At 39.7% G+C, this 12578-nt stretch overlaps 1 protein-coding gene across 8 annotated transcripts in view; it reads left to right on the top strand.

Moving 5' to 3' along the window:
• The window catches only part of LOC107545544 (testis-specific gene 10 protein), a 103070-nt gene extending 93197 nt beyond the window's left edge, over positions 1-9873 (top strand). For 5 of the 8 annotated variants that reach the window (XM_087823718.1, XM_087823719.1, XM_087823720.1 and 2 more), the window contains 3 exons: positions 1057-1161; positions 1342-1491; positions 9189-9865. In XM_087823718.1, the coding sequence (XP_087679844.1) occupies positions 1057-1161; positions 1342-1491; positions 9189-9213 (280 nt within the window). In that variant the 3' untranslated portion in view covers positions 9214-9865. Of the gene's footprint in view, positions 1-1056; positions 1162-1341; positions 1492-9188 lie in introns of all 8 variants that reach the window. The other 3 variants (XM_087823722.1, XM_087823724.1, XM_087823723.1) reach the window with 3 other exon arrangements.
• Positions 9874-12578: the final 2705 nt, after the last annotated feature.

Raw genomic sequence — 12578 nt, 5'->3', positions numbered from 1 at the left:
AAAACACATGGGGACCCCTAACTTCTGTTCTTACCTGTCTCATCTGTAACAGTTTTTCATCCAGCCTCTACTCTGCCCTCCTGTCTGAGCTTGGCACCTGGGGAAGGATGGGAATCATGATCTCAAGAATCAGCCACTCACAGGAGCCCCTGACTAAGCAAAGTCTGCATAGCCAAAGCCAGTTCCTTCAGCAACTGTTTTCAGGTTATGGAGCTGTCACTGAGTCATTCTTTTTAGTCACTGCAGCTGGGCTGTGATACCTTCAACTGGTTTTGCAAGATCCCTTTCTCAATCTAGCAGGTGGAAATCTATCTTAGTGAAGTAAGGTGGGGGCCAAAACCCCCACCTTAAAGGCACCATTCTGTTTTAGACTGGCTGATAAGTACTATCCCTTAAACTGGTCAACAGGATCGACTTTTGTGTTCCTAGCCTCTAAGGTTAGGTTTCAGCAGTCTATAATGTGTCCTGGAAGCCAGCAAAGAGGGTAGAGTGTTCTGAACAATCAGCATTCACCTCATTACCTTCCCTGTGACAGTGTGCCTTGCTACAGGGGTTTTGTGGCATGATTTAGCCCTAAACAAGGTCCTGTTAAATTGAAGAGAGTGTGCAGTATATCAAATTCAATTATGAGTATACATAAAGGACTTGGCTGATTTCATATATAACAGACCATATTAATCCCGGTGCTAGTGAATTCCAGTTTTGATTATTTGGTTATACCATTACTTAGTGGATAATACTTCAGAGTACTTGTATAAAAATAATTTGCAGTAGATAGGGAATACAGATAGATAATAGATCATATTACTCCATGTAAACCCAGGGAAACTGACATGGAGAAGGTATAACTAGTTGAATTTGGCTGGCACACCTTAAGCTTTTCAAGTAGGCTACATTGTACATTTACTGCATCTAAAATTGGCATATACATCCATAAAGCTCACAATTTGGCTTGGCTCCAGAGGAGAAAACCTTGTCAACATTGTTTAGTGTACCCTAGGAGTCCTAGACTTTTTAAAGTTTAATCAGCTGTCGCTCTTACATTCTTTGACACAGGGCCATCCAGAGTAGAGATGTGGCCCAGTTCAGGAACGTCGTAACGCAACTGGAAGCTGATTTAGACATTACCAAAAGACAGCTAGGGACCGAGCGCTTTGAAAGGTAGGTTGGTCTCTCTGCAGCATTTAGCCTGGGAAGCGTTGTTTCTTAGGTAACAACAGGTTTGGGTTATTGCATGATGCCTAGGTTTTCGAGTTTGCATGGAACTTCAGTTTTACCACAGTATTAATAAGGCCACTGGATATAAAGTTTAAAACTTATATTTTAAACTTTTTGCTTTAGGGAGAGAGCTGTGCAAGAGCTTCGCCGCCAGAATTACTCAAGTAATACTTATCATTTGAGTTCTACAATAAAGCCAAATATAAAATGTCATTCACCAGAACGAGCTCACCATCGATCACCTGACCGAGGCCTGGATCGATCACTAGAAGAGTGAGTGGTTTAAGGATCCATTCTGTGGGGACCATACAGCAATATATACAGTGACTGTTTGAGGGTGGAAGGAGGCTCAGTAACAGACTATCATTAATAGTCCTATTTAAACATGATTAGTTATGTTCACATAAAAATAAAGTATTTTGATAACTAGTTTTATATAAATATTCTAAAGTGAAAGATCTCTTATCTGATTACATGATTATATTTTTAAAATCTAATTTTCTTTTTATTCTACATCAATTTTTATTAATTTTAATTAAATTAATTTAATGAATTTAACTTTAATAAAATATTGGTTAATATTTATAGCACCAAAAAATACATACGCTATAGAAAAGTAATAAGCTAATTTTTCAGAAGCAAAATTTTAGATATATTCCCGTATGTCACAAATTTATAACAACATTTTTATTTGGAAATAATTTCAAATTTACAAGCAGTAACAAAAATAAAAATAAATAATATAATGGACATCTGTGTACCATTTACCCATACCCTCTATTGTTAAAATTTTACCCCATTTGCTTGTTATGTGTTTGAAACAATACATGTACTGTATCACACACTCACACCCTTGCACATGTTCCCTCTCTTTCTCTGCACACACATTTTTACAAAATAACCAATAATTCCAGTTCCAACCCATCTTCATGGACTTCTCCCTTGCCTTCTTCCATTCTGTATTAATATGTCCTTTTTTCTACAGTGGGAACCCTGGCTCAACATCAGCACATAGTAGTTACTCATTTGCTCAATCCCAGAATTAATCAAAAATGCTTCAAAATTTCTCACCTATGTCACTATAATATCTTTTTTTTTTTTCTTAAATCCTCACCCAAGGATAGTCTTTCCATTGCTTTTCAGAGAGGGAGAGAGAAAAAGAGAAAGAGAAAGAAAGAGAACAATATTAGTTTGAAAGAGACACATGGATTGGTTGCCTCCCACATGTACCCCAGCCAGGGATCAAGCCTGCAACTGAGGTATGTGCCCTTGGCCAGAATCAAACCCGTGACCCTTCAGGTCCCAGGCAGATGCTCTAACCACTGAGCCAAACTGGCTATGACTAGGCCAACTTTTTTTTTTTTTAAGTCTGTTATAATTATTCATAACATTTTGGTTTTTGTTTATCCTACTTAATGAGGATGATAAATTATTACATCTGGAATAAAGGTATATTTTTAAGAATTTTAGTCTTTTCACATAAGTTTTTTGTTTTTATTTGCTTTGTACTTTTTTTTTCCTAATTCAAAATATTACAGACGTCCTGTTTTCTCCCCATTGACCCCTTCCACCCCCCCCTTCCCCACTCCCTCACCACACTATTGTCGGTGTTCTTAGGTTATGCATATATGCATATAAATTCTTAGGTTAATCTCTCCCTACACACTCACCCACCCACCCCACCTTCCCACTGAGATTCGTCAGTCTGATCCATGCTTCCATGTCACTGAATCTATTTTGCTCATCAGTTTATTAAGTTCCTTAGATTCCACATATAAGTGAGATCACGTGATGTTTGTCTTTCTCTGCCTGGCTTATTTCACTTAGTATAATATTCTCCAGGTCTATCCATTCTGTCCCAAAGGGTACAAGGTCCTTCTTCTTTATAGCTGCATAGTATTCCATGATGTAAATGTCCCACAGCTTTTTTATCCACTCATCTACTGATGGGCACTTGGGCTGTTTTCACATCTTAGCTATTGTAAATAGTGCTGCTATGTTCATAGGGGTGCATATATTCTTTCTGATTTGTGTTTTGGGATTCTTAGGATATATTCCTAGAAGTGGGATCACTGGGTCAAAAAACAGTTCCATTTTTAATTTTTTGAGAAGCCTCCATAGTGTTTTCGATTGTGGCTGCACCAGTCTGCATTCCCACCAGCAGTGTACGAGGGTTCCCCTTTCTTCACATCCTCTCCAGTCATTTGTTGATTTGGTGATTTGTTGATGGTAGCCATTCTGACAGGTGTGAAGTGATACCTCAATGTGGTTTTACTTTGCATCTCTCTGATGATTAGCGATGTTGAACATTTTTTCATATGTCTCTTGGACAACTGTATGTCCTCTTTGGAGAAATGTCTATTCAGGTCCTTTGCCCATTTTTTAATTGGATTCTTTGTTTTCCTCTTATTGAATTGTATGAGTTCTTTGTACACTTTGGAGATTAGCCCCTTATCAGATAGATCTTTGGCAAATATATTGTCCCATACCATGGGTTTCCTATGTATTTTGAGGCTGATTTCTTTTGCTATGCAGAAGCTTTTTAGTTTGATGTAGTCCCATTTGTTTATTTTTTCTTTTGCTTCCCTTGCCCTAGGAGATTTATCAGTGAAAATTCCACTCCGTGAGATGTCTGTGACTTTACTGCCTATGTTTTCTTCTAGGATTTTTATAGTTTGGCAACTTAAATTTAAGTCTTTTATCCATTTTGAATTTATTCCTGTGTATGGTGTAAGTTGGTGGTCTAGTTTCATTTTTTTTGCATGTATCTGTCCAATTTTCCCAGCACCATTTATTGAAGAGACTGTCTTTACTCCATTGTATGCATTTGCCTTGTCAAATATTAATTGAGTGTAATGGCTTGGATCAGTTTCTGGGCTCTCTGTTTTATTTATTTATATGACTATTCTTGTGCCAGTACCAGTCTGTTTTGATTTCCATGGCTTTATAGTATAACTTGATATCTAGTATTGTGATACCTCCAACTTTGTTCTTCTTTCTCCAGAATGCTGTGGCTCTTCAGGGTCTTTTATGGTTCTGTGTACATTTTTGGAGTATATTCTCTAGATCTGTGAAATATGCCATTGGTATTTTAATAGGGATTGCATTGAATCAATAGATTGCTTTGGGTATTATGGACATTTTAATAATGTTAATTCTACCAATCAATGAACATGGTATATTCTTCCACTTGTTTATATCTTCCTCTATCTCTTTTTACAGCATCCTCTAGTTTTCCAAGTACAGGTCTTTTACTCCTTGGTTAAGTTTCTTCCTAAGTATCTTAATTTTTTTGTTGCTGGCAAGTGGGATTGTTTTTTAGTTTCTCTTTTTGAAAATTCATTATTGGTGTATAAAAATGCCATCAATTACTGGCTGTTAATTTTGTATACTGCTCCATTGCTGAATTCATTTATTAAATCGAATAGTTTTTTGGTGGATTTTAGAGTTTTCTTTGTACAATATCATGTCACCTGCAAATAATGACAGTTTAAGTTCCTCCTTTCCAATTTGGGTGCCTTCTACGTTTTCTTCTTGTCTGATCGCTGTGGCTAGGACTTCCAATACCATGTTGAATAAGAGTGGTGAAAGAGGACACCCCGGTCTTGTTCCTTTTCTGAGCGGAAATGGTTTTAATTGTTCCCCATTGAGTAAGATGTTGGCTATAGGTTTGTCATATATGGCTTTTATTATGTTGAGGTATGATCCCTCTCTTCCTCTTTGCTGAGAGTTTTTATCAAAAATGAGTGTTGGATTTTGTCAAGTGCTTTTTCTGCATTTATTGATATGATCACAATTTTTCAATTTGTTTATGTGGTATATCACATTTATCGATTTGCAAATATTGTACCAGCCTTGCATCCCTGGAATAATTTCCACTTGGGCATGGTGTATGATCTTTTTAATGTGTTGCTGGATCCAGTTTGCTAATATTTTTGTTGATTTTAGCATCTATGTTCATTAGGAATATTGGTAATTTTCTTTCTTTGTAATATCTTTATCTGGTTTTGGAATTAGTCTAATGCTGGCCTTGTAAAATGAGCTGGTGAGTCTGTCTTTCCTCCTTTTGAACGTTTTAGAATATTTTATGGAGTATAGGTGTTAAGTCTTTTTTTAATGTTTTATGAAATTCACCTATGAAGCCATCTGGACTAGGGCTTTTGTTTGCTGGGTTTTTATTATTATTATTATTATTGCTTCAATTGCATTAGGTGTAATCAGTCTATTAAGATTGTCTGATTCCTTCTGATTCAGTTTTTGAAGATTGTATGTTTTTAGGAATAGATCCGCTTCATCCAGTTGTCCAATTTGTTGGCATATAGTTGTTCTTACCATTTTCTTACTAGTTTTTTGTATTTCTTTGGTGTCAGTTGTTAATTCTCTTTCATTTCTGATTTTATTTATTTGGGTCCTTTTTTTTTCTTGATGAGTCTGGTTAAGTTTCGTCAATCATTTCAAAGAATCAGCACTTGGTTTCATTGATCTTTTGGGGTTTTTATGACTATTTTTAAATTTCTATTCTTTATTCCTTTCCTCACTTTGGGCTTTGTTTGTTGTTCTTTTTCAAGTTCCTTTAAGTGTAAAGTTAGATTATTTGAGATGTTTCTTGTTTCTTGAGATTGGCATGTAACCCTATGAATTTCCCATGCTTTTTCTCCTCCTTCGGGCACCTCTCTAATACAGATGTTGATATACCTTGTGTTGTCCCAAAGATCCCTTAAACTAGCCTCATTTAAAAAAAAAAAAAAAAAATGATGCTATAATTGGGTGTTTTCTCCTACCTTGTCTTCTAAATTGCTGATTTGGTATTCTACTTTATCCAACATATTGTTTATTCCTTCTAGTGTATTATTTATTTCAGATATCATACTATTTGTTTGCAACTGGTTCTATTTTATGCTTTGTCTATTTTTATGCTTGCTATCTCTTTGTTAAAGTTATCACTAAGTTCCATGAACATCATTGTAACAATTTTTTTTAACTCTTTATCTGGTAAATTGCTTGCTTCCATTTCATTTAGCTCTTTTTTTGGAGGTTTCTCCTGTTCTTTCATTTGGGGTTTGTTTCTTGAGCTCCCCATTTTGTCTGCCTTTTTGTGTTTGTTTCTATATATTAGGAAGATCTGCTATGTCTTCTAGTCTTGGTAGGATGGTCTTATGTAGTAGGTGTCCTGTGAAAACCAGTGGTGCAGTCTTCTTGATCACCTGAGCTGGGTCCCTTGTGTGTGTTATGTGAGCCCTCTCATCATAATTGAGTTTGCTGTTGGCCTGTTCATGTGTGTTTGACCCTCAAGGTTGCTGACTATATTGATCCTTACCACAGTGTACAAGCTGCTGTGCAAGTGCTAACCACATGACGCAGAATTTGCCTCAGCAGGGTATGGTGCCTGCTGAGATCTCCCTTTATATATGCCGCTTGTTAAGCCAATTGGATCCTGCTCTGATGTCTGAAGCTGGCCACTGGGCCTGTCTATTCTGATGCCTTTTGTGAAGTACCCTGGTGCAGGTCAATGTCAGATGCTGCCTGCGACCTGCCCTGAGCAACCTGTTTGGAGTTACAAAGCAATCCATAGCTTGTGGCTAACTCTGCTGGGCCTTGGTGTATGTGGGATGGACGAATATGTCCACCAAGTCTGGTTTCCGCCAGCACCTAGCCTGAGGGTAGGTTAGCAAATGGTGCAAGGTACCTGGAGATTCACCTCTGCCTACCTTCACCTGCTAGTTGCATCTTAGGTTCAGTCACTGAAAGAGCCTCTGTTGGTACTCAAGTTGCATGAGGTGGGTCTCAGTGAGTCACCAGGTAGGGGCGAATGGTGTTCACCAGATTGATACAGGTTGAAACTCATGCCATTGCTGGGTCTGAGGCTACTCAGCAAATGTCCCTGGGTATATCAAGTGTAGCTACTCCCTGCCAAGTGCCTGTAGACCTTTGTGGGGGCATGGAGTCTCACGGAGTTGTCAGGATGAGGACAGATTTTATCAGACCCAAACAGACCAAGATTGGCTGTTTGAAGGGAGGGCTCTGCATCGGTTTGGCATGTGAGGGAAGATATGGCCCTTTCCTAGTACCACACAACTCAGTCTGTCCTAGATTCTGCCCAGACCTTCTCAGCAGGGCCAAGCCACCTGGAGCACGGTGGAGGAGAGGGGCACTGGGAGCCCAGAGGATGAGGCTAGTGTATCTCCCATGGAAGGAGGCACTAGTCAGGTTCATAGGAAAGGGGGGGAAGGGGATGGCCCTGTGCCAGAGACACACAGCTGAGTCCGAGTCAGCTCAGAACTCTATACGCTGGCCCAGAGAGATGACCCCTCAGCAGGGCATGAGCTCTGTGGGGTGAGGCAATAGGGAATAAAGATGTTGGGGCTATTGTGTCCCCCCAGGCTGATACCATGAGGAGGGAAGTGCTCCTCCCAAGAAAGATGGCATCTGCAGTATGAGAATGGGACTTAGCACTGAAATCCTGGTGACTGTCCCTTCAGCTCTCTCCCCAGAGCCATAAACCCCAGTTTCTTCTCATGGAACTCTAATCTGCTTCACCCTCCCTCCCGGGAACTCAGGGTGGGAGGCTGTGAACAACATTTTGTGTGTTGGCCCTTTAAGAGTGTGCCTGGCTCTCTCCTGTCCTTCCCTGGAGGACAGAATCCCCGCTGATTTTCACAGCCAGATATTATGTGGGCTCCTCTTCTGGCTCTGGTGCTCTGAGCTGGGGAGCTTGGCTTGGGATTGAGACCATCTGCAGCTGAGCTATCCCTCTGGAACCTCAGCCACCGACCGTGGGAATGGGGCCAGCCCTTTTCATGTCTCTACCCTTTCTACCTATCTTGATGAGGTTTCTTCTGTAAATCCTTGTTTATAAGACTTCTGTTCACCTAGTCTTCAGTTGGTTATGCAGGTTGATTGTCCTATATTTAATTGTAATTCCAGTTCTGTCCTCAGAGGAGGTGAGTATAACTTCCACCTACTCGGCTACCATCTTGAATCTCCTTACTTAACTTGCTGTTAGTTTTAAATGGTATCCTTGGATGGTCACCTATTATCTAGAAAACAGTAAGTGTACTTAATCTGCTTTCCTCCAACATTGGTTTGTTTCTTGTCCCTACAGTTTTGCCTTTTCCAGGATGTCATATAAATGGAGTCATATATGTAGCCTCTAGTGGCTGACTTTCAGTCAGCAGCATATTTTTGAGATTTTTCCCAGGTTGTCGTATGCATCAGATATTGTTGCATATCCCTTTTAACCGCTGAAAAGTATTCTATTGCATGGATGTACCAGTTTGTTTTATTTTCCTTTTTATTTGGAAAGAATTATTGTGTTACTGGTAGATGCAAAAATAGAGTTCCCCATCTCCTTCCCCCAGTTTACCAATGGCAACATTTTACAGTCCAGGAAATAGACATTCGTACAATGTTAACATAGGCCTCATTCAGTTTTCATGAGTTTTTGCATGCTCTCATTTGTGTGTATGTGTAGTTTTTTTTTTAATACACCACCCGTAATTCACCACCACAATCAAGACACTGAATTGTTCTGTCAGCACCAAGAAACTCACTCCCTCGTGATACCCTTTTATTGTCTAAGCACTCCCCCAGCAAACACTAATTTCTTCTCCATCTTTGTAATTCTATCATTTTGAGAATGTTATATAAATGGAATAATAAACACTATTTTACTTTTTGATATTGACTTTTTTTCATTTAACAGTGTTCATTGAAGTTGTATCTAATAATAGTCCATTGAAGTTGTATCTAATAATAGTCCATTCCTTTTTATTATTGAATATTATTCCAAGATATGGATGTATCAGAGTTGTCAACACTGGGCAAAAAAAATACATTGTATCTGTTTTTCTTCACAGAAGCTGGGTAAAAATCTTAAGTATTACTGAAGTATTGTTAGAATATGTTTTTATACATGGTGAAATCATTGAATTAAAAATATTAATCTGCACATTTTTCTCTCTCTCTCATAGGAATCTTTGCTATAGAGATTTCTGACATGCAAAGAGATTCTTCACATCCTTGGGAAAGGTCAAAATGTCACACTGATTTTTTTTTTGCTATATGATTGCATTTATCTTTTGAATTAATCTCTGTTCTCATGTGCCATATTGCAGTGGCCGGAGATGACTTATAAAAACAAAAGTGCATGTGGCTCTTTCTATCCATACAGTAATAGTGAGTGTAAAATCTGCTTACTTCACTATTGAACGCTGTCATGTTACCTATCCGGAGTAAATAAAGAAGCTTATAAAAAGGGAAAAGTGTTTTTTACAAAACTGATTTTCTTTCCTTTCTTGGTATCTCAAATAATTGGTTGGTTAAATTTTTTCTTTGTGATTTATGCTTTCTTGGCTGGAGAAGTTGTCCCAAAATAGGCACAGTTTACTGATACTGGCCTGGGTTCCATTATGCCATTTTGGAACCAACCTGACATAAATTCCAGGCCATAATCTGACTTTCAAAGCAGGAGATAGTAGGTGTGTGTCAGGATTTTTAAACCCATAGCATTGTACCACTGATTAACATACATTTTCTACAATTGTGTTTACCCCTACTATTTTTAGAAAGGTAGGTGATGCTTTATCTGTCAAGAATGTAAGATTTTTAAAAATCTGTATTTTTAATAAGTTTTCTTTAAAACATTAAAGTACTGCAATCAACTTAATTGCCATTTTATTTTTTATTTCTTTGCCTGTGGCAACTGTTTGTTATATAGAGCAAGAAGTCCAGTGACATTTCCTTATTTCCCCTAAAATCTCCTAAATCTCTTACCTTTTCTGTCCATTGGCTTTGAATTAAGAGCCTGAACACTACTGCATTTTACTGATATTAGCTATTTGTATTCTTGCCATTTTAATAAAAAAAATAAGTTTGTCATTCATAGTATTTATAGGATGTAGACAGTTTCTCATTTTATACAGTCACTATTCAGTATGACTACAGTAATGTAGGATAGCACCCTCATTTAGGTCTTGTTTAATTATTAGCACTCTGATATTTTACCATAAGGCCATGCTACATTCTCACTTGAGTTTGATTTTTTAAAACCTTGAGGTTTATTCATCTAGTTCAAGACATTCATTACAGATTGGTTTAAAAATTGAATTATTTAAAATATGTCCTTTTATAAACATTTTAGGCAATAATATACACAAAATTGTTCATGCTAATATTAAATAATTTATTAATAAATATGCAAAATTAACCTTTGGTAGGTGAGGCAGTGACCTAAGCACTAGGTCATAACAACATTAATTTAAGCTACCCACCTCCTAGATGAGCTGACAAGGAGGTGAGTGTCACCTGTCCAGATGTGCCCCCAGTCAGGGCCACAGCTACAGCTGCCTGCAGCCCAGCAAGCAGTGGGGCTGGAACCTGTACTCCCTAAGCCCCACCACAGAGGACCGGGCTTACGTCCCTGTGAGGAGAGAGGGAAGTGTGCGCACACTCGGTGCCAATGTCCTGGGTTCTGTACTTTGTGAGGGAATCCTGGGAGGCTCCCCAGGCTCCTTTCCTTATTCGCAGCGGCCAGGAACTCAGAAGTGGAAACTGTTTAGCTGAGTATCCCAGCTGCTTCCCTTTTGCAACTCCCCATCTCCTTCGCGGAAGCTTGCTCACTGCTAAAGCTCGGTCCTGGGGGTTTAGGGCGTGGCTCACAGCATAGCAGGGCTCCAGGCCGCTGCTCAGCTAAGGACTCCCCAGACTTCCACTTCCCTTCGTCTCTACACCCCCTCCATCCCTGCAATGTGGGACTGCTACTGGGAGAGGCGGCTTGGGAATTTCCCCTTTTCTAGCAGCTACTGAGCCCCAGGCCTGTAGGCTTAGGGTGCGTGGCTGGGATCTCGTGGGTCATGTGGCTGGGGGCCAGAAGGGACAGCAGGCACCAGCTAGCTTCAGGGTCTCCACAGCCATTCCCTTGGCAAACACACACATTGCCAGGAGGCAGGAGCTGCAGCTGCACTGGAGCTGCTCTAGTCTGGTCCTGCCATCTTCCCTGGCAACCAGGTTGCTAGGGCGTGAAGCTGCAGCCCCGGCCTGCTGCAAGAAGTAGCAGCTGTTTCAGTAATTTTGCCTCATGCAAACACAGCTACCTGTCTGTTAATGCTTCTTTTACAGATACAACTAGAGAAATGATTCAAATGTACAGGTGCTCAGAGAAATGAAAGGATTTTATTAACTAATCTTGAAGACTGACCCAATGTTTATTAATATCCCCCCAAAATTTTACTAATACCCCCCAAAAAAGCTAACAGAATTTAACTCCAGGGCTCTGATGTTAAATCTCTGTTCAACCAGGTCAACAGGAAATGTTCTCTCCCCTTCTAGGGAAGACTGTCTCACTTTGCTAGGCCTCCTGAAGGCCCAAGACTACTTGAAATATAAGGGACAAAGGAACAGGTTACTAGCCCAGCTACTAAAGGCCAGAGTTTTCCTACCCAAGACAGTAAAGGGTGGAAACCTCCAGTAAGGTCAGAGGCCCTCAGAATCTCTTGTGTGGAGTTAAGTAAATTCAACTATCAGGGTTGGGAAAACACATCTAAGCAAAACTGTGTTGCCACTTTTTGTCACTTGGAGAAGAGTCTCTGGCTCCAGCATGGGAGGGGACTTCGGGCTGTGGACTAATTCCAAGGCTGGCATAGGCAGGATGGCCATGGGATACCTCGGTAGCTAAGACGTAACAGACCACCCCGGATTTTGGTTTGTGACGGGCTAGGAAGCACTGAGGATGCTCATTTTCACTCAGCTACCAGAATCTCCCTCCAAGAGAATGAAAAGGTTTTAGGTTTTTCTCCCCACAGACAATAGGTGGTACAACCTCCATTCACAGTGCCTCAAGAGACTCTTTTCAGGTGCCTACTTGCCAACTGGCAAAAAACTGACTCTGAGTTTTTTTCAAGAAAAGGGCTGTCTTGCCCTGGACAGTTTTGCTCAGTGGTTAGAGTACTGGCCAGCAGACCAAAGGGTCGAAGGCTCAATTCCAGGTCAAGGACACATACATCAGTTGCAGTTTTGATCTCCAGCCCTGGTCGTGGCACGTGAGGGAGGCAACCAATTGATGTATCTTTCTCACATTGAGGTATCTCTTTCTCTCTCCTCCTCCCTCCCTTCCACTCTCTCTAAAAATCAATGGAAAAACATCCTCAGGTGAGGATTTAAAAAAAAAAAAAAAAGGAGGGGGGGCTGTCTTGAAAGTGCTAATACCTGATCTTCAAGAACTTTTTATCTAGACCATCTTTTAGAATGCAGATTTCTGGAAGAGGCTGTCTAAGCCAATCAATTTAACTTAGTTCACCTGTATAGTAACTTTCTAAATCAGTGAGTTTTATTATATAATAACTATCTCCATGGAAGTATGTCTC

Source organism: Miniopterus natalensis, chromosome 13 (assembly GCF_054644295.1).
Source record: "Miniopterus natalensis isolate mMinNat1 chromosome 13, mMinNat1.hap1, whole genome shotgun sequence".
Classification (NCBI taxonomy): domain Eukaryota; kingdom Metazoa; phylum Chordata; class Mammalia; order Chiroptera; family Miniopteridae; genus Miniopterus; species Miniopterus natalensis.
The sequence above is the reverse complement of the archived record's forward strand: the minus strand, read 5'-3'. Positions and strand labels throughout refer to the sequence as shown.